A 26552-nucleotide genomic window follows, 5' to 3' on the forward strand; every position below is an offset into this window, starting at 1 on the left:
ATTTCCTTTTTCTCGTGCAGCTCGTGTTTTACGTACACTCCTTTTCAATAATAGGTTGTGCCTTATCATGTATTATAATGCAAAGGTCAACCATCGGGGTCAAGTTGCGTCCACTATACTGAATACGTTGTTTAAAGTATGGCAGATATTGTAACTAGTAAATATGGGGATTAGGTTGGAGTATTAAGAGGTTTGATCGTCAAACAATGATAAAAAAATATGTACAGGCGTATAATTAGCCTTCGTAGTCGCACTGTTTAATTTGTCTGTGTATATTTGTGCAAATTTCAGACATTGACTCATCGATATATACACTGTAGTTTTTTCGTTTTCGATGTCTGGAGCGGTCTTCTGCGCATGCCCGGAAGTGATTATCAATTGGAGCGCGGCAATTTTTTTTTCGTGTCCGCACGCATTTAGTATATAATGTGCATCATATACTGACTAAAGGTTAGGGTTAATGTTACCATGGTTACAAAATATATCCATTTAAGATACTTTTCATTCAAAGTTTGTAATTTATACAGACGCTCCAGATCTGCATTCAGTCACAGTCTTTTAGGGAGGCTGCTTTTTTGGAACGTTGCTACTACTTTGACGTTAAGTTCATTTAAAGTTTGATTTCAAATTACGTATTTCCTAAAATGCGTCATTACGTTTTACTTTAGATTCTTATATATATATATTAATATACACACGGACTTCTTAAGCCATTATAAACGTTGTCAATACATATACATATATGTCGATAGTTTTAATAATCATTGCGCGTAGGTGTAATGAGTTAAGACATTTAAGATGTGGATATGTCGCCGAGGCGCCTTTCGTCCCTCTTAACTTGCTTGTATAGGGAGCTGATTCGTCTCAGCGGTAGAGTGATTTACTATCTGGGGACTGGGGATGTTCAGTGACTAAACTGAAACAAAATATATCCCTTTATTAATATATAATATCATTATGACATATAATTTATTGAGGTTATAAAAACCAAACAACTATACTTTTTCAAAATATAATCATAACTGATACGCTTATATATTAGCAAATGTAAACAAACATGGCCGACGACGATTAATTAGAATGTACTTACTAGTATGTCAAATTACTGTCTGATGTTTAGGTTAAAGGTCAGTAAATCAAATCCTTCTTTGTTTCATATAAAGACGACAACTTCAGGTCGTCTGTATGTATCTTTAGAGAACATCACTTTTTCCTACACCTATTTTTCAAAGTTTTATCAAAAATAAACGAAAAAATGAAAAGAAAAAGAGGGGTTGAATAGTTCCTAGAGAAATGTCAGTCAGTTGTGGCCTGCTACCCTAAAAATGGCGTATATTTGCTCTCGTCCGCGCAATAAACACCTACTTCCGGTTTCGAGCTGCAAAACTTGCCATGCGGGGTGTATGAACATGAAAAATGTCTCATTTCATGCAGAATGTATTCTACCAGTGAAAAAGTGTGATTAAAGCACTCGTTCTACACGATTTTGCGCAAAAAAATTAGGAAAATTAGGATCTATTTATTATGGACTTCTTCCGATACACCACGGAGGCACGTTTTCGACCGAATTACTGACCTTATTCCTTTACCCAAAAACTGAATTTTCCCTCAAAGATCATTTACCTGTTAGTAAACAAAACTTACGAGTGCATGATGCTCCTTTGTGTGTATCAGTAAAACGACTAATCCTGTAATCCTACGGTCTATCTATAGTTAAATATATATCAATCTCTAATAAAATTATATGTGAACAACCTTTGTCACAAGTCATTAAAATGTAAACAAACACTGTTTTTACTGGTCGACATAAACAAACATCAAAATTTTGTTGATTCATTTAAAAATAAGTGATAAGCCTGACTTTGTGAGTACATTAGCAACGGATGACAGTACTTGTCGATTTAATAAAAAAATCTTCTTCTGTCAGAATGTTACAAAAAAAATCATTTTTTCGTAAAATGATATTTTCCCAAGTTCCATTACCACTTTGTATCATAGTATTACAGTGCAAGCAGAACCTGTTACAATATGAACAGCTAACCTAATAGTATTTCCCGAGAAAACAATTGTTAACTGTAGCTTACGTTTATTCCGGAAATGTATGTTTAAAATTGTACTTATCTCATGGAAGATACCCAAGTTTGAATTTACAAAATGATTAAGTTCATATTTAGATAATGTATTTGGCACCGTTTAAGATAAACCGCCAGAAATTTTGGTCGATTCATGTCAGAACAGAAATGGCACTATTCAGTTCGAATAAATATACCTCATAATCAAGTTAATCAAAAAAGAAGAAAAAAAAACAGTCTTGTCAGACATGTTTCACTTAAATAAACTTCTGCAGTTTTCAAACAATATTTCAGAAACATAAACAAATATGAAATTGATATAATCCGAAATTGCAGTATTTTCACAACAACCTTAAAAATTGTCTCAAGATATCTAAAAATATGAGTACCTATTAACCTCTTTTGTGTCCTTTAAAACATGAAAAACATTGGATTATCATATTGATAATAAATAGATAAGTGAAGTTTTCATCATAACAATGTTAAACGATATCCATTTGCAAAGAGAAATTGCAAACAAACTTGAAATATTGAAAATTACAACATAACTGCTATTTTATATTTAATAAAGCATTTATTACAATAAGGTATTATGATAACCACTTACAAATATATCTGATCAAAATTCGTTTTGATTTTGAGTACGATAACGCAACTCATACCATATTCTGTTTGTTTTGAAACGTTGGCAACAAATTGCGTTCATATTACTCAACAAATCTATCATTTACGTATTCGTATCCATTGTAAGATATTTTACTGCAAAACATCTTACATTTTATTGAAAAACATCCTAATTAAGCAAAGCTCATCAATCTGTATTTTCGAAGGGGAGAATGATAAACAAACATATGAAATGTTTTAGATCATATCAACATTCGTATTACGAAAAATGCACATGTTTGCTTTTCTATAAGGGTGTGATAAGTTAATGGGGCTTCAATTTTTATCTTGTTTGATATCTTTAAAAACCTCAGTTGCCTTTGAAAGAAGTATGTGCCAGATATCAAAAAAAAGAGAAAGAATTTATAATATAAGCAAATTTATCAATGCATATCTGTTCTATGTAAACAATAAACAAGATGGGAAAGTTGTATCAGTTTTAGGATATTAAATTTCTGTGAATTCGTTTCGTTTCCTATCTTTTATTTAACGAAATTGTACTTCCTTAACAAGAAAATGAATCATTGTATTTACGTATATCTATACATAAAACTGTTTAAAACCACAAACTAGATTAAATAGTTACTCTTAAATGAGGAAAACATTGTGAGAAGTCAATTTTAGTGTCCGCTATGAACCCGAACTAATTTGAACTATTTCTTAAATACATCAAACTGGCTTACGGAAGGTCGGTGGTTCTACCTAGGTGTCCGCCCGTGATGAAATAATGCACGGAGGGGCACCCCGGGGACTTCCTCCACCACCAGAGCTGGAAAGTCGCAGTATTACCTATAATTGTGTCTGTCAGTGTGGCGTTAAACCTAACAAAACAAACTTGATGAAATAATACAAAGTAAGAATAGAATACATACACGCAAGCACGCATGTACACACGCACGCACGCATGCATGTTTTCACAGAAAGACTATCAATATATTTAGGGATAACAAAATTCAAGACTGTCTGATAATTATTTTGGTAATGCTTATCACGCCAGGCCATAGACGTAATTTTAACGTATATGAAAAGCTCCGTGAAATTACCGTTATAGTTGTTTACAGCAGGTCTACTACGTGTCAAACCTAGTTCCGCAAACACAGTCTCAAACGCCACTCACAAAAGTTCTAAACAACATTCTTAGATGTTGCAGGATCCTCCAAAATATACTCGTTCATGTAATCATCTTATTTTTCTCGACATGCAAACTATACCACCACTCTTCTAAATAAACTCGGGTATTTGGATGCAGCTAAGACTGTTGTCTGCTTAAAGTCATAGCAGACGACTCGGTTTGACGTAGTCTGCTCACGTGAGGTAACAAAATGTGAAGCATACAGTATGCTTCTTAGCACCAGCTTAGGCGTAACTGTAACTTACATACACACATATTGAATGGACTCCATTGTCCCAAATGACTAGAAAATATTACAATCTATTAAGTACTTTCAAACAGCACACATTTATGGTATATTTAAAAAGAAATACCCGAAAAGTGCCCTAATATCTTTAAATGTAGTCCTAATAAGCTAAAATGTGAAAATATGACGGATAAGTATATACCAAATGCCTACATTTCACACTTATATTCTCCCAATTTAAGAAAGGCAGCTTGAACAATAGGTTAGTGGCAAGTTATGTTTTAGCGGATGCAAAATACACGTAGAAACAGAAAAAATTAGGCCAGATGACATCACACGACATGGGGGCTAGCATTTATTTATTATTTGTTCAATGAAAATATCATTTAGACATATCAGCTACTGTATAATTATGTGGATATTTCCGCGGGTCGAAAAGTTAGCGAAAATTATTATTTTAATATTTATATACATTCAAAAAAATAATAAAAAAAATAATATATTACACATGACTGTAGCTATAAATTATTCGCGGACGTTCCTATATCAAAGAACCATGCACTAGAAGCTATCCCAAATTAACTGTTTAAAGATGAACTTAAAAATTGTTTCCAGGCATATTATTCTGGCAGTGTTCTTGAAAAAAATAATGGAAACGTCACTGATACTGACTTTGGCAATTCTGCTAATGAAAATACAAGAGGCCATTTCCACAAAATGCTGAAATGCTTCAGTCTGCTTTTAGTAAATTCGGAATGTGAAGTATACTAGTAGGTTAAACTTGTAAATAGTACAGAAAGAGTATAAATTTCTCCCGTTTACAGCCGGTGTTATGGTACATATGTTACGCCAGGTTATATTTAAAATTAGCGAGTTCTGTCAATTCGCGAAATTCGCTAATATTTCCACCTCGCTAACTTAACCAGTTAAACGGGAGGTATTACCATATCTACATTATATAAGAGTTTCACTGATGAAGAAATGAGAGCACCTTATCAGGTTTTTATTGAACACCCCCTCGTACTAGCTGGAGCTAGGACGTATGATGTATTGCATTCATAACCTCTCATAAGGAAATTCATTGATGCAAGCATCAAAGACGCCGCCACGTGTTGTGTCTGAAGTACATTTATTGCAATATGAAAAATCACCTAATCATTACTTTATTAGACTGACTGGTTACAAATTATGAACATTAGCACATAATGCAATATATGTTATAAACTAACAATACAAATCCTCTACCTGCAATGACATTGACATTGCGAGTAGGTGATCTCTTTACATACAAAATTAAAGTAATTATTTCACCAACTAAGGTCAGCACCAGTGAAAAGTTTTTATATGCAGGAGCATGTGTATGAAGTTTCACAGAAATGCAGTTTGTTGGGAAATGTTGAAAGATAATTATTTCCAAGTTGTGGTTCACAGAAACCAATATTTTTATTATCATAATGTAATGAGTGTTTTCTATTCACTGATGAAGTTTCATGGACCTTAGTCACCTACATTATAGATTTCAGAATGCAGATTAAACAAAGCATTTTACTGTTTCCGTTGCCAAAACAACAACAACAAATTGTCCAAGAAAAGAATTATATAACATGCATAATCTCTGTATTGCCCCTATTCACAAAGCAAATAACATGAATCTTTCCTATATACTTTTGGAATATCACAGAATTCATTTTTTTTTTCGGACGAACGGTAAACTTTTAATGAAAATCTTTTTTAAAGTAGACACACCTCAGTTGACAGTGAATGTCTGTAAACAATGAGTACATGTATATGACACATAAGCAAAAAAAATAGAAATGAAAGTCAAAGGCTAGACTGATCAAGATGAGTTTATAAAATATTTAGAAATATTCTGACCAGTTGAACATGTGGTGACAAATGGGAAACTCTATGCTTCAAAGTTATGGTAACCATAACAATTATATAAATATACAACTGTTCAAGGAATCTGCAAAAATATGCGCATTCTAAAATTACATCACTGTACTTGTCAACAAAAAAAAATAAGACAAAAGGTTAAAAATAAGTTAACAGTGGCACATCCTACGTTCATTTCAATATATATATGCTTATTGGTTCCTTTATTTAATTTGTTAATCCGTTTCTTTTTCAAGGAATTTTATGCAGGCAAAGTGTAATTCTCCGTACTTTTATTTCTTAATATTCTCTTCGAAGTTAACTTAAAGGTTATAGTAAAATACTTGAACGCTCCCTTGTCCGCAATTCACGCGTTGCAGTATAGTATATCTGCGGTGTGTTCTATTTATAGAATACGAGAGAGCGCTATACTATAGGTAAGTAGGTCATACTAAGGTCAGAAATAGAAAACTTGACTTACAGAGTAACCTCTCTTATCAATAAATCGGATCAACATTTTGACGAAATTGTAAATAAAACAAATATTATCTGCTCGACAAATTAGGAGAGGAAAGACAGATAACATTGTTTTATATCACATAATAAGTTGCATTACATACATTTTTATGTTTTCTTTTTGCCATTTTTTAGTTTATTCACTAAAATCTATTGTGGTCCTTTTACAAACTATTCACTGTGTTCAGTTTATCGTTCCGAATCTATTCATAACCATCTTTACAGGGTCCAAAATAAAAGTGTATCCCATATACTCGACACCGCCTCCTGGCGGCGTCGAATAAAAGGCAGGCCTTATTTGTAAAAATTTGCTTAATTGCGTCCTATGCTTCCAAAGTTATTTTTGTAACAGACCGAAAAAGCTTCAGCCCTGACGGGAAATCTATCTCGGGACCTCTCACACCTAAGGCGGACACTCTACTATGTCGCTATAAAAGCTAGATCAATAGCAATGAAGTAAGTGCACCCTTGTACACTACCCTGTTGCATTTTGTTTAATTATCTATAAAGAAATAAAATAAGACAACTATTTCATTTTACAGCATCATGAAATTACGCAAACGTTCATATATTGCATAAGTCATCGGAAAAATCCTGTCCGGAATGCAAGAAATATTATACCATCAATTATTAGATTCTTATGAGAAGTTTTATGAATTAAGACAACCCCTTCTTAGTGAATAAACTTTTTTCTATAATAATAGTTTGTGTAAAGAAACAACATGACCTATATGAAATCCTTAATGGGTTTTGCAAAGGGGTATAAAAAACGGTTTTTCACGGGTGGCGTTAAATGTATCTAAATAATCATAGATTTTAACAAAACATGTCTTGCTTGTCTTCTCAGACAGACCGCATTATATTTTTTAGAATATGAGATGTAGGAAATTTTGACTAGGAACAATCATTTCTACTTACGGTTACCTGTTTATCAAGCATAACTAAAAATACGAAAGGCAACAAAAATGACCACGCCTTTTGAATGACGGGTAATGCTCTTTTGATAACCTCTCATGAAAAATTTGATTATTCGAGTTTCCTATTATTATGTTTCCAAATGAATGTCTCAGATTTATTTCAATATATCTTCTTGTATTTAAGAGCTTTGAATTAAATGAGACTAGACACTGCGACCGATTGTAACAGAGGATGTTGTACAGTGCATAAACAAAGCATGTTTTCGAATAGTCATGAAATAATCGCAATGTCTGTACAGTCTAATTCTTATTGTAGTCTTTAAAATACCTTTGCTGCGTTCCAAAAATGCCATTTTAAATAGCGGGAAATAGAGTGTTTTTGTTTAAACATTTTAATCCTTTAGATATGTTTTTCCATTGCGCAGATATGTAATCATAGCAGGCATTTTTAGAATATAAGACTGTGAGGCAATCTGACAGGGAAACATGCGTTTCTACTTACGTTTATTTGCTTATAATACGGTAACTGGAAAATGGCCATACCTTTGCATATTTCTTGTTTTGGCATTTAAGAAAACACTTCTCTCGCTAGGCACATTTACGTCATTTATGTACCTTAATGATTTTACACAACTTTAAACGTAAAAAAATGAATTTGTTCAAATATGTTGAAAACAATTCAATGTTTGAAAAATTCCAAAGATAACATGAGTTGCTACGTCGGCAGTTTAAACCAAACTTCACTTATCTCGCATTGGCTAATTTGCAATGAAATTCCCTGTTCTGTTCAAGTGGGTAGAACGCGCCTAATCATCAGACGGGTATTTTGCAGACTTTGACATGGGGTATAAATTGGCCGGATTTTTAAGATTATAGACAATAAAGAACTGCTTTCTGGACATTTTTGCCATTTGAATATTTAACTTTATCGTGTTTAACGAAAAAAATATCTGAATCATTTATACTTATATATGTATTATTAATACGGATATTTCATTCATTTTAAGGCTCTTGCCTTTTATTATTTACAATTATTAAAAATTCATCGAAATAAACAATAAGAAATAAAATGTTGTTACCAATTATCGTGGTGTGTGCAATAATTCACAAAGCGTCTGGGCATGGAATGATGATGGATCCTGTCAGTCGGTCAAGCGCCTGGCGACTCGGATTTCCAACACCCAAAAACTACGACGACAACGCTCTATTCTGCGGTGGATTTTCGGTAAGTTTTTAGATATTTAGTTGTTAGATATAAAAAAAGCCGTATTTTTTTTTGACAGATCCGAACATTCTGCACATATTCTAAGTCAAAGAAGCAAAGAAAAGCCAAGTGTTCTGTTCTGAGCTGATTAAAATCTTGTGCAGAACAGTCTCGTGAAAAATATATGCGCCATGGAAACGCTTCTATAATGGATCATCTCGATAGGGATCGGTACCAGAGTAGAAATGGGTACAATTTTATTCCTTTGACATACATTAAAAAGACTATTCCAACATTTTAGAACACGCTTCATAGAAATTAAAATAATATGGCCAATATGCATATAAAACTGAACGCCGCAAGTGCACACTCGAATTGCCACTGACATAGCGTAGTCAGTGTATTGATACAAAAGGCAAAATTTCAGTGTGTCTAGTATTGTTGTACATAATGCCTTGGTATCACCTTAAAATTTGGAGTGAACCTTAAAAATTTTAGGATTTCAAAGTTAAAGCATGGTTATGTTTAATTTTGCTTGATTATATGGAAGACTTTTGGTAAATGTCTTGAATACAATTAGAAAAGAATAGCTGTAAGAAAGCCACCCTTTGTGTTATCTTATCACTGAATGTTTCAGTATACCTACCCCCTTTAAAAGGTAAGGAGCTCTTCAAGTTCTTGAGTCAAGTGCATGCTTCCATTGCTTTGAAAATATTTGTTTGTTTCAGTGTATAGTTGGAATTTGTTTCAGCGAGTGATTGCCACATGCCGTTTTTTTATGAATGGCGTTTTACATCATTGAATATACTTTTATTTTCATAGAACGGCATGAAAATAAAATATTTCACATGTAGCGGAGACAAGAGTGATATATGATTTCATACCATGAGATGAAAATAAAAATCTCACTCATGATTAAAAAGCAGAATTTTCTATTTATTTTATAAAAAAAATGATTGAAAATATCGTGTATTTACATTTCAAACTAGCGACAACTACAACTATATACTTCCGCACAGCCGAATTTAAAGTCTGATATTCCAAATAAATGTAAATGAAAAATTTCACCTTAAATGCAATATTAGCGAAAATATTAGGGGATGAAAATCCCCGAGACGGTAACGTCCGTATATAGATATTCGACTTTGCTGTTTGCATATACTGAGGCAATTTTTTCGATGTTTTCCAGTTCCGGTTTATGTAACATCCGCTGACTGGTTGTCTTTATGAACATCCGAGCACCCCAAATCAGTCATAGAAACTCGTAAACCGCGCTAACATGATTATTTTACTTCTTTTTCGTAATGAAAACTGAACATGCAACTGAAAAACACTTTTAAAACAGTAAGGAAGTGTAAAGACCGTCAAGTTTCAGCATGGAGTGCAAACAAACAAAACAAAATTCTAAAAACTAGTGCGAGAACGCTGAATGACGTCACCGGCATGGCTTCCGTAAATTTTGCAAAGTATGATATTCGCTGTAAGAGGTATGATGACACTAAATGTAAACTACAGTTTAGAGCAAAGTTTCACTTTCTTGAGCGTTGAATATTTCTTTCTAAGCGGATATATAAAAGATAAATCCCCAATGCTAGGCGGTGCCTTAATTCATATTAAACATGAAAGTTTAGCTAAAAGAGTTGCTGTTTTACTTTCCGGCGTCTCAAATCGCAAGTAAAACGGTTTCCCGAGTAATGTCCCTCTGCTGAAGATTAAATGCCGTACCGCATGAACGTATCATATTCGGGTGCATTCATTTAATATTTTGACTTGAAATAATTTACTTCAGTATCTCTTTGTATTTTTCCCTTCTAAAGATTCTGAATTTACTATCTAAGAAAACGAAAGCAGGTCAATAAAAACAGGCAAAATATGGAAAATATGTCTCACTGCAGTGAAAAAATAAATACAATGTATATATGCCTTACATTTCATAAATCTGTTTTAATATTCCAGTAGAAAGTATATAATAAACTATATGAGCCGTGCCATGAGAAAATCAACATAATGGGTTTGCGACCAGCATTGATCCAGACCAGCCTGCGCATCCGCGCAGTCTGGTCAGGATCCATGCTGTTCGCTAATGGTTTCTCTACTTGCAATAGGCTTCGAAAGCGAACAGCATGGATTCTGACCAGACTGCGCGGATGTACATGCTGGTCTGGATCTATGCTGGTCGCAAACCCACTATGTTAGTTCTCTCATGACGCGGCTCATATTACTTTTTGAAAACTTGAATTTACTGGGTATTCCTGGAACGACTGATAAAAAAAATGGTACAATAAAACTCTTCATTATTTAGAAACTTTCAATCAGAAAACAACTACTTTCAATATATTACACAATCATGAACTTAGAAGGAACAATAGATTCAGCGGTACTTTCTGCTGCGTTAATCAAATATTCAGATCTTGGTGAAATACATTAGAAAACAATTATCGAAAATAGAATTTAACAAGAAAATAAATGAATGAATATCACAATTTGAGACACATGTACCCCGAATACAGTGCTACTAGTTACTAAATGTGGTGACAATGTTGAAAAAACGTACATTGTATAGAAGTTGTTTTGAACAATAAGTAAATGAATGAATAGGCAAAACAATGTCATGCTTATTCAAAAATGGTAATTGCATAAAATATATAAAATGGGTTCGCAATGAAAATGTAAAATCACAATCTTTCTTTTAGTGCATAGTACAAATATTTTGCTAGATTGATCAATACTTTATTATTTGTAGCGGACATGAGGGTTTCAAATTTCTGTAGCGTAGGCCACCTAAAAAATACAGGTTGAAGAATTTTCGACGCAACTGATAATATTTTGGACATATTAATAAAAAATGGTATTCGTCCTCTGTCAAATTCATAGAACAGTTTCGGAACTTTCTTTCTTCTCTTGGGACATTTTCTCTTCTCTTGGGACTCTTTAAATAAAACCTGAAACTCCAAAAAACTAAAGTCTGCCTATGTGTATCTGAGCAAAATTCTGAAAGAAAAGTGCTATAATAATAGAAGAAATTAATGGATAATATTGAATATCATAATCATATTATATAATACTGTTAAAGACAATTTCTACAGTTTAATCCTTTAATGAATTTTCTTAATTTTTTGTTATTTTTTTTATAAACCTTATAAACTTATTCAAAATAACCAAAAAAAGTGTAAAATAGAAAAAGTGGAAAACCAAAGGTCGCCAAACACGACATAAACGAAAATTCTGCAGGCTCGGTTTGATTGAGCCTGTTCATGCACGGTAGTATAAATGCAAGCTATCGTCCACGTCTTCTAGCCCCGGGTTGAGCAGAACGCAAAATTTACACATGTTAAAAGTACCAGAATATAATTTAGAGACATCCGCAGATATATTCATACGGCAGTCATCCGTTTTGTTTACTTTGTTGTTGTTGTTGTTGTTGTTTTGTTTGTTTGTTTTGAGGGTTTTTTCTAAATTTATTGGGGCTTTTTTCTGTATCTCTTAAAAGGCAAAAGTTCCAAATTATTAAAAATGTCTTTGAAATACGCAAACTGTCTTTCGAATATTTTCAAAGAGTTTTTAAATTCCGTTTGTTTATATTACAATTGCTAATAGAATTTTTTCACTTCTGATGAAATTTGTTTTTGTAGATAAAAATTACATTGTCCCACCCTTGTGGTGAAAAAAGTCCCATTCCATGTAAAAAAAAATATTAAAATAAACTTTTTTATTGAAATTTTTAAAAAATAATTTCCTAGATTGCTAACAAATCTTTTGAATTATATATATATATATAAAATATACTGCTAGGTCATCGATATAATTCTTTTTTATAACATTTTGACTTTTGATTAAATTGTAGCTAAATTACCACAAACAACAAAAATGTGGGGGTGGTAAATTTTAAAACTTGACACATTGGTAAAAGTCTTAAGGTTTGATCTGTTCTATCTTCATTTTATTTCAATTCTGATGTCATTTTCTGTAATTTGTAAAATCGTCCAAGTACAATAAAAATAAATATATTTCGAATGATGCTGAAATTACGCACACGACAACAGGAAAAAAAGATAAAAGGTTAATACTCTGTTATCTTATTAACGTCATTTTATATAATGTTTAAACCACTAAGAACATCAAGACACGAAAATGACGGGCATATTTTTACCACCAATAAAACCACGTGTGGGGTTAAATAGCACAACCCACGCGCAAAAGAATGTTTCGTGCGCAGGATTAGACAGTATACGGGTGAAAGACGTTTTTAAGCGACACCATGAATGAAGATAATCGCATAATAATTTCATTACAAATGACAGGATAATCCGTCAAATATTTATATTATCTATCTTAGATTATGTTAGCTTAACATGATTATTTTTGTTTAACTTAAATGTCAATCACTATTCACAGTGTTTACATTTGAATACTGTCTTGTCGGTTAAGTAGGGAGAAATTGATAATGAAGGCACGCCCTAGGAGATTTGAATAGTCATTTAATATTTAAGGAACATCCCATGTAAATAACAAATAAGATATTATTAAACAGAATTAGTAAAGTACAAAAAAAACATGATTCTGACACAAAATTACACTTAAATTGAAAAAAAAGAAAAAGAACCGCATGCCGACTAATCATTTTAAAGGTTCAAAGTGTCCTCGTACTTGGTCTATTGTTTTTATATGTTCTGGTCCTTTTGGATCATTGAGCACGACACATTTTACTGTAAAAGAGTTCCAGCTAAGCATGGGGGTGTTGCAAATTCCGTTACATCTCATGAATGGACCCACTCAAACCGAGTCTGCTATTATTTCGCTAAGTCGCGTTAGGATCTTCTTACAGATTTTATCATTACTATATTATGTACCGTTCTTCAGTTTTTTGTGACATTTTATCACTCAAAATGTGTAAAGATGGAAAAATAACATAGTCTCAAATACTGAAAGATATGCCAAATTTTATACATAAGAAGTTAAACAAAAGAAACACGAAAAAGCGAATTATGCGTTCGACGCATTTCAGATGGTCGCGCATTTCGGATGGTCGTTTTAAATGATACCAGTATAAGATGTATGAAAGTAAATTTAACGAAACCGAATCTTGGTTTAGGTTATTTTACACGTTTGGTTTAAAATATTTTCTACAATCTAGAATTCGATAAAACCCTGATATTTCAAGGCTTCTGAACATACTCAGAAAATTCAGCAAACTTAACAAATAGGCTTGTTAGCTTTATATATTTTTGTGTGTTCTTTTGCCACATTAATTTGAAAGATTTGGACCCCGCCAAAGTTTTCGTAATTAGAGTCTATAGTAGAATCACAATTTTGAAGACATTTTCGCTGACAGACATTTTTCGTCAATGTAGATTTTAATGGTACTGCTCATAATCCTAAATAAAGACAAGGTCAATAATATGGTAAAATAAAATGTAGAGGACCTTGTACTTGTTTTTGCAATATTTGTGATTAAAGGGATCCGCATATTTCAAATTGATTTTAAGACATTATTAGCCGAAATTTTAAAAACCACATTTTACCATTAAGCCTTTGTGATAAAGTTACTCACAGGTTACCATTTATTAATTTCCGTATCCCAAGACAATAGACTTAATTCTACACTTTCGGGTAAATGATGTCAAGCCAATCGAGGGTGCAGAACGTCCTTAATTGCTTTATATTTGAGTCTATCATAATTGTAGACGAAGCAAGCCAATGGCGGAAAATGTGGAGTGTGTGGCGACCCCTGGGTCAGAGAAGGTGCACAGCGTGCAAACGAGGCTGGCGGAATGTACGCCAAGGGAGTTATAGTCAAAAAGTATAAGGTAAGTGCGTCCCTAGAAACAAAGACTTCTTTGCATTTTTAAAGAAAGCACTTCACAATGTGCTTTAAACAACATGTGAACATAAGTTTACTTTTCACTTATAATGTAAGCTCAAATGGATGACGAAGACTTGAATCCTTTTTCAGATCATTTATGACTAACTGTCTAAGGACAGCCAATACTGGCCACCAGTCTAATATTGGATTCGTACTAGATAAGGTATAGTATATAAGTGCATGTTTCAACAATGAACTTTGTTGTCTCAAAATGGTACCAGTTAGTGGTCATGCTTTTTTAACCGTCTATTACAATTGACCTTTATATGATTTAACCAATTTGTATACATTTAACAATATTCTTTTACCATGTATTCTAATATGCTTTTCTCTGTTAAAACACACTTGCGCTAGAATGACGTCACGTTAACGTTCGGTGACGTCAACGTTTTTGTTGCGACCAAGAAAGAGCGCTACTATATTTTATCTACTGCTTTAGATTAAGGGCATATTAGAATCAAAATAATTTACACCAAAACCGTGTTTTATCACTATTTATTCACTCGGGCGATAATACGTCTTACAAATAATTTTGCTGCGCCCTCGTGAAATTATTACGCCCGACGTATAACCACCCATCGTGCATAGATAGTGTTAAAACACTCTTTTGCTATAGATTATTTCTTAAATAAAAGTATTTTGTCGGTCATTCATTTCCCGCAATTTTCACGTAACGTAATATATGACGTTATTTCCGTTGTTTATTATTATTATTCCCTGAAAAAGGCATGTAGCCGAAACGTTGGAATATAAGTATATTGTAAATTAACTGCGTGTTTGCTTTTTATCCACTACATTATTGTCTGTCATGCATTCAAATACAGGGTGATCCATAATATATGATAACATAAATAAGTTTAATAACTTTGTCGGCTTTTGGAAAGAGAAATGGTTCAGCACTTGTTAGAAAGCTAATTTGCCCAAGTTTTTATTAAACAGGTAGAGTGATTGCATGCGACGTTAAAGTGACGCCAATGACGTCATATGTTTTTAGTGTTTCTGAAAATTTTAAACAGAAATTTGGAGGTCAGATTATTTCCCTGAAGACTAACTTTGAATGCCCCTCACTCATCAAACTTAAACCTATTAGATTTCTCTTTATGGGGATGTTTAAAAGAAAGAGTCTATTCTCCCAAGCCAGACAAATTACTGGATTTGAAGGATTCTGTTCGCCGTGAAATGCGCAATATCAGTTGTGAAACTTGCGAAAACATCGCCAGGAACTTTCGACGTCTTGCAAAATCGAGGGGGACATTTTGAACATCTATTGTAACTGAAGAAAGTGACATATGCAAATGATGTTTATGTGTAGAAAAAACTTACATCTTTATGTAAATGTAATATATATTACAATATAGATTATTGTAAAAACTGACAAAGTTATTAAAGTTACTTATGTTATCATATATTATACATCACTAATATGTTTTTGTTTTTTCGATATAGATGGGACAAACCATCAATATAAAAATCGACGTCACCGCCAATCACTTCGGCTGGATGGAGTATAGAATTTGTCCAAACAATGACGTCCACAAAGCTGTCACACACGAATGTCTGAACAAGCACGTGTTGCAGAGAGCAGACGGAACTGGAACAAAGTAAACCGCACTTTTTGATTTACAAAAAGTCCTTGCGTACTGGCAAGACGAATTATTATTACGCCACAAAAACTAGTTCTGTATAACTACGCCCAATTGGAAACAATGCTTAGAAGTAATATATAAGAATTTTGTTTTCCCTTTTCTGCATAGTTTTACACGATTTCGTTGATCATAATCAATGTTTTGTAGAATTTATCGAAGTTTCAAAGATTATATACCAAACTCAAATAATTCTTTTGACCTTATTTAAGTTATTTATAGGCATTCATATGATCTTGATGTATTTTTAAATTTGTAATCATGACGTACTTTTTACTTTACATGGGAACGTTAGCGTAAATTTACTATTGTTTACACTAGTTCTTTTTTTTAAGTAATTAGAAGTTTTACAAAAAAAATGATAGCTAGATTACATTGACTTTACCACCTTGATAAAGGTAAAGTGCACTTTTTTTGGCAATTTGTAACAATACATTGTACATTGGTATTACGACATAATAATTGTGTATTCATTTTTTGCATACTTGGATGGTTCTGTTTCAGCAAAGCGTTTTTTTTTCTGTCAGGTCGTATGAAAGTTTCAAAAATCATATGTCAAACTGAAAATAAAACCCTTGACCTCATTAGCATAAATCATGCCCAGCTTAATTGGAATTGGTATAGTCTTGATGTTTAAACTGTGTGTTAATGGCGAACTTTTTATTTCACACAAACAACATCATATTTACTACTGTTTCCGCTAGTTTTTTTTTTTTTTTTTTTTTTGGTGTTTTTTTTATCTAATTGATAAAACAGAATTATAACTAAACTGTTGAAAATAATTGGAAATTTTACAAAATGGCTAGATAACATTGAATTTACCGCCTCGTTAGCCTAGAGGTAGAGCGTCCTCTTCGAGTGCGGGTGTTCGTGGGTTCGATCCACGGCCGCGTCATACCAAAAACGTAATAATGATACCAGTAGCTTCCTTGCTTGGCGCTCAGCATTAAAAGGGAAAATGGCTTCTCTTCTCTCATACCCTCGTGGCGATGGATTCCATCAGGAACGAGGTGTCGAGAGTGACTAATATAAGGTGTAGAAATTACCTTACAATCAACCTAAAATATATTAGTATAAACTAAACTTTCAGAACTTATATCAAGAGCAGGCGCACGGGCATATGGAACATGGCCTACAAGTTACCCGATGGAATGACGTGCACTCAATGTGTCATTCAGTGGAAATATCATGCAGGTATGTAGTTAAGATATAGTTATACAATGGAAAGATCATGCGGGTATCTAGCTAAGATATAGTTATACAATGGAAATATCATGCGGGTATCTAGCTAAGATATAGTTATACAATGGAAAAATCATGCGGGTATCTAGCTAAGATATAGTTATACAATTGAAATATCATGCGGGTATCTAGCTAAGTTATAGTTATACAATGGAAATATTATGCGGGTATCTAGCTAAGATATAGTTATAGAAGGAAATACCATGCGGGTATCTAGCTAAAATATAGTCATACAATGGAAATATTATACAATGGAAATATCATGCAGGTATCTAGCTTAGATATAGTTATACAATGGAAATATCATGCGGGTATCCAGCTAAGATATAGTTATACAATGGAAATGCCATGCGGGTATCTAGCTTAGATATAGTTATACAAGGGAAATATCATGCGGGTATCTAGCTAAAATATAGTCATACAATGGAAATATTATACAATGGAAATATTATGCGGGTATCTAGCTAAGATATAGTTATACAATGGAAATATCATGCAGGTATCTAGTTAAGATATACGTTTGATTACACAGTCAAACCTGTATTAAGCAGCCAAGCAATGAAGCATGGTTGCTTTATGCAGGTGGCTGCTTAAGACAAGTTAATATTAGAACAAAAATCAATTTAGGAAGTTCGCTTAAGGCAAGTGGCCGGTTAATACAGGTGACCGGTTAATACAGGTGGTCGTTTAATACAGGTGACCGGTTAATACAGGTGGCCATTTAATACAGATGGCCGCTAAGGCAGGTTCAGCTGAAGTATTACACCATTGCCGGACGGATTTATGTAGAAAGGCATACATGTTAAATTATTATATTACATTCTTCCAGTGACAATTATATGCGACTGTTTTATTCAGCTAATAACAAAAGAGGGCATATATCTTGCATGTTTTAGGCAACAGCTACAAATGGCATATACCAAATTAACACGTCGTTTTTTTAATTTTTGTGCAGTATGATAATAATCATGTAATATCTTAGGATATACATGTATGTATCGCTTAAAGTGTTTTTGTACAGTATATTGCATGGCACAGTCAAAAGTGGAATATATAAAGCTACCATAAGCTTCTTTAATTATCAGCGCTTGGTTCCTTTTTGCATTAATGGGGCGATATATCATCAATATTTATATTTACTTCTATATTTTTCTGGACATTTTCATTCGTCTTTGTTTGAATTAAGTCTTTTTTTCAAATGCTCGACATTTCTTGTGTGTATTATATTGGGAAAAGCTGGAGAAAGATGGACATAGTATTACACAGTAGGTTTTATCATTAGACAAAAGCTTTAGAATTACAAATGTATTGTACTATCAAGGCAATAATGTGGGTTATTGTGTTAAAACATTTTCTAAAATAACTGCAACATTATTCATGCAGTAGCTTGGTTATTGTGGATACTGTTTTCAACAGTTTGTCATATCATTCAGACAAAAGCTGGGAATAGTGGTCAGTGTTTTCTGAAAAAAAAAACATCATTTGAGCCGCGCCATGAGGAAACCAACATAGTGCGTTTGCGAATAGCATGGATCCAGACCAGCCTGCGCAACCGCACAGTCTGGTCAGGATCCATGCTGTTCGCTAATTGCAATAGTCTTTGAAAGCGAATATCATGGATCCGGACCAGACTGCGCGGATGCGCAGGCTGGTCTGAATCCATGCTGGTCGCAAGCGCACTATGTTGCTTTTCTTATGGCGCGGCTCATTTTATACAGGCAACAGTTGGGGCGTCGATAAAGACACGGGCAGGGCTTGTATTGGCTGTGGTGATCAGGAGGAGTTTTATGGATGTGCAGATGTTGCTATAGAAGGTAACGGCGTAGCGCCTCAACAAGTCACACAAACACCGACTCCACAACCGACTCCACGACCGACACAAGCACCAACAGAGAGAGTTACAGAGAGGGTTACAGAGAGAGTTACACAGCCTCCAGTGGTTTTCACACAAGGGCCACCCATATTACCACTGGGTCCCAAGGTGCAGACCAACCAACCACCGGCCCAAACACCTGGAGTATGTTCAATTATCATAATAAAATACTGTCTTCTCAATTAGAAATTCAAACCAAAGACATCGTAGTCCAATGTTCAAACCCCGCATAACTGCGATAACTATGATACTACAAATGAGCCGCGCAATGAGAAAACCAGCATAGTGCATCTGAGACCGGCATGGATCCAGACCAGCCTGCGCATCCACGTAGCCTGGTCAGGATCAATGTTGTTCGCTTAACAGTTTCTCTAATTGTAATAGGCTTTGAAAGCGAACAGCATGGATCCTGACCAGATTGCGCGGACGCAAATGCGGTCGCAAAAGCACTATCTTGGTTTTTTCTCATGGAGCGGCTCAAATATACTATGCTTTTCCCAATTTGAAAAACTTGGTCTGAGAAATATTTTAAATACATGTAACAGAATGGACATATTTAACTTTTTTTCGCGTCTTGCTGTACATATATACATGAATTATATTTTAGGTGTCAATTTAATGACAAAAATGTAAATGTAAATGTGAAAAAGGCTATAAGTTGTCAGATGACAGGGACACCTATTTTGAAGGTCGAAATTAGATGCATAACAAATAGTGCGAAAACGAGGGACTTGACTGGGGTTCGTTCTATAATCAAAGATGGATGCATTTATCATTTGACTCAATAATTACACTAACTATACGCATTTATTTTGACTGAAAAGCAAAATTATTTATACTATATTGCTTAATATTCGGTCAACCTTCCGAACGAATATTCGAATATTCGCTTGACACATTTCCAGGAATTTATTGGGATGAAGCTTCCATGTAAAGGGACAAACAACTGGGCTAACGATCCGGTCATGGATAAGTGGTGTACAGATAACTGTGCTATCGGCAACTGTCCAGCATACGGATGCGACTGCTCTGGTGGTGCTCAGATTGTCACACAGAAGGCAACCGCCCCACCAACAACTCAGAGGCCTACGACTACGACAAAGGCAACAACGACAAAGGCAACAACGACCACACCAAAACCAACGACGAGCTCGGCTACGGCCACGACTACACAGAAACCCACGACTACCAGCACCAGCACTACGGCAAAGGTAGAAGTGCTTGTTTTGAAATATGCATTCGTTAAAAACATTAAAAGACTATGTATTAGTTATTATAATACGCACAGTATATCAAAATATATTTACAGATGAACATACATAGCCATAGCAACATATAAAAGTAAAATATATAAAGTAAAAATATAAATTGAACAAAATACGTTCTGAGAAGGCAATGTAAAAGTATTATCATATCTTAGCCTTTAGCCGGCTGACGGCAAATGATTTTGCCTTTGCGACTAATCATGATCAGCCTGCACATCCGTGCAGCCTGATCATGATCTGCAATTTTCGCTATTCAGTTATTATCTTTCTGGTAAGCACCCCTTTAAACAGTTAATGGTACTGTCCAAACTGAAAGATGGACTTGTTCATTACAGAAATTTAGCATGGTAAGGGTTAATTATACTATGCTGTTTCTTGTTTCAGCCAAATCAGCCAGTAACACAGTTGATAAGTCGTACAGAATGCAAGGGAATAAATAACTGGGCTAATAATGCATATCTCGACAGGTAAATAGATCAAAATTGTTCAATCTACTTGGATCCTGTGACGTTTGCCGTCCGATCGTCAATACGTCAAAATTGTCTTCATCTTCTCTGGCAGTCAAGCAGGACAGGCCACCGAAAGTGTGGAATGTCAAAGACTTCTTTGAAACTACCGAATATATTTCAACCAAATTTGATAAGAATCCATCTCTTGTGGAACAATTTTTTAAAAATGTACTTTTTACCACTATACGTTAAGAGTCTAAAAATGTATTTTATGTATAAATATGTTTCTTCAAACAGTTTCTTCGAATGAACTACTTTAAAACCATTTTACCTAGAAGTATTCTGTAGTCGTTGAGGCTCAGAGATGGGGGGTTGGGGTGGGAATCCAAATTATTATAGAATTCCACCATTTTTATGCCCCCGAAGGGAGGCATATAGTTTTTGAACCGTCTGTCCGTCTGTCAGTCTGTCGGTATGTCAGTCTGTCCGCAATTTTCGTGTCCGGTCCATATCTTTGTCATCGATGGATGGATTTTCAAATAACTTGCCATGAATGTGTACCACAGTAAGACGACGTGTCGCGCGCAAGACCCAGGTCCGTAGCTCAAAGGTCAAGGTCACACTTAGACGTTAAAGGTCATTTTTCATGATAGTGCATTCGTGTCCGGTCCATATCTTTGTCATCCATGGATGGATTTTCAAATAACTTGGCATGAATGTGTACCACAGTAAGACGACGTGTCATGCGCAAGACCCAGGTCCGTAGCTCAAAGGTCAAGGTCACACTTAGACGTTAAAGGTCATATTTCATGATAGTGCATTGATGGGCGGGTCCGGTCCATATCTTTGTCATTCATGCATGGATTTTAAAATTATTGGGCATAAATGTGTACCACAGTAAGACGACGTGTCGCGCGCAAGACCCAGGTCCGTAGGTCAAAGGTCCTAAACTCTAACATCGGCCATAACTATTCATTCAAAGTGCCATCGGGGGCATGTGTCATCCTATGGAGACAACTCTTGTTTCACATTTTTTACCACTTTTCTACATGGAAAGTATACATATTTGGCACGTCACGAACATAAGACCTATGGAAATCCAGTTTTTAAGGATTTTATCAATTCTCTTCATGGAAATCAAACACGTTTGGCACTTGCAAATTGTATGGCTTATGCAAGTTATGGAACTCCATTATTTTTATTGAATTCAATCGATTCTCTTGATGGTAACCAAACACACTTGGAAGTTTCCAAGTATAATGCTTTTAGAAACCGAGATTTTTATATTAGAAAAAAATCACCGCTTCTCTAGATTGAACTCGAACAAGTTTTCCAATTGTCAAACATAAAGCTTAATACACACCTCACAAAAACTTGACAAGTAAGCGGCGCTTGACCTCTGTGCCCGTGTTGTTACGCTAAATTAATTTGATGAGGATTTTCTAAATGTGATGTAATTATCTAAAAATAAAATTTGTGAGTGAAAAATAGGCATTGGACATCTTTAAAACTAAAAATACTGACATTGTTTTCAGAGTGTGCGCAGACTCATGCGCACGTGGAAATTGTCCAGCAGATTCGTGCATGTGTACTGTGATACAGAAAGTTGTTACTCAATCCACAACAACCACACTTCTACCAGAGGTCACTCAACCAGCGATCCATACCAGAAAAGTCTGCCATGCTATAAGTTTCTGGAAAGGAATCCAAGTTTTTGATATATGGTATGTTCCCGCTTTGAAAGGATTTAGTTTTTGATATCTGGTATGTTCCCGCTTTGATAGGATTGAACTTTTCATATCTGGTATGTTCCCGCTTTGATACGGGATTGAATTTTTAATATCTGGTATGTTCCCCGCTTTGATAGGATTGAATTTTTGATATCTGGTATGTTCCCCGCTTTGATAGGATTGAATTTTTGATATCTGGTAGACTGTAGACATATCTTTAATTGATATATCTGGTATGTTCCCATGATATTAAGTAATATATCTTGTATGGTCCCGCTTTGAAAGGATTGAAACTGTAGACATAATATTAAGTAATATATTTCGTATGTTCCCATTTTGAAAGGATTGAGTTTTTGATATCTGGTATGTTCCCGCTTTGAAAGGCTTGAAACTGTTGACATAATATTCAGTAATATGGTTAACGGTTAGCCCCTATATTTTGAGGAAAAAAAATCAAACAACACCAAATCATAGAAAGAAAGGGTTGTTTTGTATCAAAATTGTACAGCGTATAAAAAACGTGTATTACTCTATCACACAATTGGCTAATATATACTTTGAATTCAGGAAAAGGACTGCACGAAGGGGCCACACTTCCGGCCAGTTCAACACCTTTGAAAACACACAATTTTTGAAGTAATGGTTACATATCTTCGTTTTGATACATTTGCAATAATGTCCCAGTACTGAAATTTAACATACCTAGGGCGCGTTGTATTCGATGAAGGGCACTGCCTTTTGACACCATTACAGTAATCTTCATATTTGTTCAGTTGGAATGTATTGTTAGAATAATTTCTTTCACAAAAAAGGAGCAAAATAATTGTATTTTTCACTGTTTAAAATTTCAGACAAAAGAATTACGTAATACGTACGCAGTTTTAATATTTTAGTCCTCTCTGCAATCATCAGTCATTCTGTTGACAGTTTTTCTGCACATGAGCTTGAACGAGTATACATCAATCATTCATCAGCTTTGAAAGACACGTTTCTATTGGTCATTTTTCAGCCAATCGCCTTTTTTGTTCCGTTGTGTTCCGTCGCCGGCTACATATCTGTAATGAAAGGAGAAACTGGAAGCCATGCAATTCCTGATTTTGGAAAAACTCGGATTTTTTAGTTATCATAGTTAATGTTGTCGTAATACCGCCTCGCTAAAGCAAACCAGCATTACCATTACAGTAATTTGAATCAGTACACGTATTCCCATATAATAAGAGTGCATTTACTTTATAGCGCAACCAATTTTGTTTATTCTCGTTATATATTGTGCGCGAAAGGAAAGGCAAATTTATATTTAATGCTACGAAACGGCAAGACATTTTAGTACACATTTAAATGTTTCTACTTATGAACATTAATTACATCAGTACTAGTTCTGCAGTAAACAAAATATGCCTCTGTTTTGTTCCATAGGTGTAACGAGAACTGCAATAAGGATAATGGTGACTGTCCAGCAGATACCTGTGAATGTACGGAATCCACAGAACAACCAGTAACTTCAACAACAACTACAGCAACAAGAACAAAGAAACCGGATGTGCAGTCACAAGGAAAGTGTTCGTCAAAAGTGGGCGGTGATTACTGGGACGGGTGGTGTCGAGATAGCTGTGCCAGGGGTTATTGCGAAACTGATTATTGCTTGTGTAATATATAGAAAAATCCGGCTGGAATGTCAGGATCATTTCCTTAGTCCATGTTATGATAACATGATACGTATTTTGGTATAGACTTACTATTGATTGTCAAGTCGGCTGCCTGCCTTTGGCTAAATGTGTCAGTATCATTTTTTTTCTAATTTCCATTCTTACGGAAAATATCTAGCGCTTTTAATTTAATAAAACGTAACATTTAATGTTTTAGACACTTTAAACTTAACATAGCTTTGATTTTGTCGTTACGGACATTATGAAATTACATGAACTTAATAACAATGAATATGAATTATGTACATGGAATTCAAAAGTAAATAAGACGTATCGCATATGTTTATTCGATTTATTTCAGTATTCTGTATAATATTGTTGAGTCCCAAAATGACTGTGTGCATATTCGATGAGAGATGTGATTTACAGAAGACAGTTAAAAAGTCCGTCCGCAATTGCTGATGTCTTTCTTTTTATCTTTCCCCTTTTATCTGAATAAAATTATTGTCTTAAATCTTATGTTCGTTTTACTGTGGTAGAATTGTATAAACACTAAAAATTAAAGTTTTACATGAATCATAAACAACTGTGCTGAAATAATCCAATACATTAACTCGACAGGCACAATCCACAGGTTCACATCCAGTCAGTCTTTGTGCCAAAAAAATTAAAGTTTTACATGAATCATAAATAGCTAGACTGTGCTGAAATAATCCAAAACATTAACCCGACAGGCACGACCCACAGGTTCACATCCAGTCAGTCTTTGTGAATGATCCCATAAGAAATAAAACATTAAAAAAGGCAATGGTTTAATTGTTCAAAAGAACAAAAAGAAGATATTTTCTGCCCTCTATTACTATAAAATCATTAATAGTCAGAGGGTCTAATTTTTATGTCACATCAAGAAATTACTGTATACTGTAAACATATATAAATTTTTAGTTCTTTTACTGTTAAATGACATGACAGCACTTACGCTTGAAAATGTCTCCGAGCTGACATTGAAATTTCTTAGGACGTCCTGTAGAACAAGGCCAATGCTTCGTTCAATAAAATTCATATGCCAGTCCGCTGCCTTGGATAATTTAATCCGAAGAGTTTAAAGTCTAAATATGCCCATCAACAACTTTGAATTATTTAAGTTTTATAAGACGCCAATCATTACTTATACCATATTATACTCGAATTAAATAGCGCCCTTTGCATGGCAAACACGTTCAATGGTGTTTTACAAGCTACAAATTTATCCTCTACCAGTGAAGAGTGATCTGGCCAGAGGGAGAGAGCGACAGAAATCCACCATAACATTGGGATACTTGAGAAATTATTCCGATACAGCCATGTCCGGCTAACTTAGCCTAGCTATTTGCTAACAGACGGTCAGGTTCTTTAGTTCTTTAGCTTGCACAAAAACGCGAAGCCGTAATTACTGGTCTCTAAGTTATGTGAGAATAGGTTTTGATACTTTTCTTTCACGTACCTGATGTTTTACCGGTATGAATGTTGTTTGTTTGTTTGTTTGTTAGGTATTTAAGTCTTTATGATAACGGCATTGCCATACGACGACATGTTTCCATTTTTCATTACGGAGGATCACCCAAAGGTGCTATGCCGTGTATTATTCGAGGCAAATGTGGGAACTTTGGTAAAATCACCAGCCTTGTTAGTCATTTCAGCTGAATGTGTTTTTTTTCTTATTTTGTTTTTGTTTTTTCATGATGACCCAAGCAAGACTAAAATCCACATAAGTAAGGGGAATACATATTAAATCTTTGATCACGCCTAAATGTAATCTTAAATGTAACAAAGGGAGGTGATTAAAGAATATATTTCAAGGGAGATAATTTTATCTGAAAAAAAGGAAGTTCGGCATTGTGAGTGATATAGAGAAATATCTCTCTGATATTTCTCCGTATTTCACTACTTAGCATAAAATAATAATGTTTTAACAGAAAAAGCTTACATGTGATAAATAGAATCTTTCCACATTGAATTTATTAAACTTGTTGAATAAAATTGATAAAATGATTGGCAGAACCTCACAATTTATTATTTTATTCAATTCGTTTGATAAATTCAATATGAAAAGACACTCATTTAATATCGTCTATTTTTGGCTTTCAACTTTTTATGGTACTATCTAAACTATTTTATATCTTTTCAACGGCTATCTAGATGACAGGTTGACATAATTATGCGACAAATCAAAGATCACTCTCTCAATTTAACAAAC

General features: G+C 34.3%; 1 protein-coding gene across 2 annotated transcripts in view; it reads left to right on the plus strand.

Moving 5' to 3' along the window:
* The first annotated feature begins 8195 nt into the window (after nt 1-8195).
* The window catches only part of LOC123543110 (uncharacterized), a 35479-nt gene continuing 17122 nt past the window's right edge, over nt 8196-26552 (plus strand). Inside the window, exons 1-9 of one of the 2 annotated variants that reach the window (XM_045329175.2) lie at nt 8200-8626; nt 14290-14412; nt 15915-16069; nt 17202-17305; nt 19072-19370; nt 20132-20437; nt 20876-20958; nt 22476-22664; nt 24087-24835. In XM_045329175.2, coding sequence (XP_045185110.2) covers nt 8471-8626; nt 14290-14412; nt 15915-16069; nt 17202-17305; nt 19072-19370; nt 20132-20437; nt 20876-20958; nt 22476-22664; nt 24087-24327 — 1656 coding nt within the window. In that variant the 5' untranslated portion in view covers nt 8200-8470 and the 3' untranslated portion in view covers nt 24328-24835. Of the gene's footprint in view, nt 8627-14289; nt 14413-15914; nt 16070-17201; nt 17306-19071; nt 19371-20131; nt 20438-20875; nt 20959-22475; nt 22665-24086; nt 24836-26552 lie in introns of those variants that run through there. The other variant, XM_053531478.1, reaches the window with a different exon arrangement.

The sequence above is a fragment of the Mercenaria mercenaria genome, chromosome 19, assembly GCF_021730395.1.
Source record: "Mercenaria mercenaria strain notata chromosome 19, MADL_Memer_1, whole genome shotgun sequence".
In the NCBI taxonomy this organism is placed as follows: Eukaryota; Metazoa; Mollusca; class Bivalvia; order Venerida; family Veneridae; genus Mercenaria; species Mercenaria mercenaria.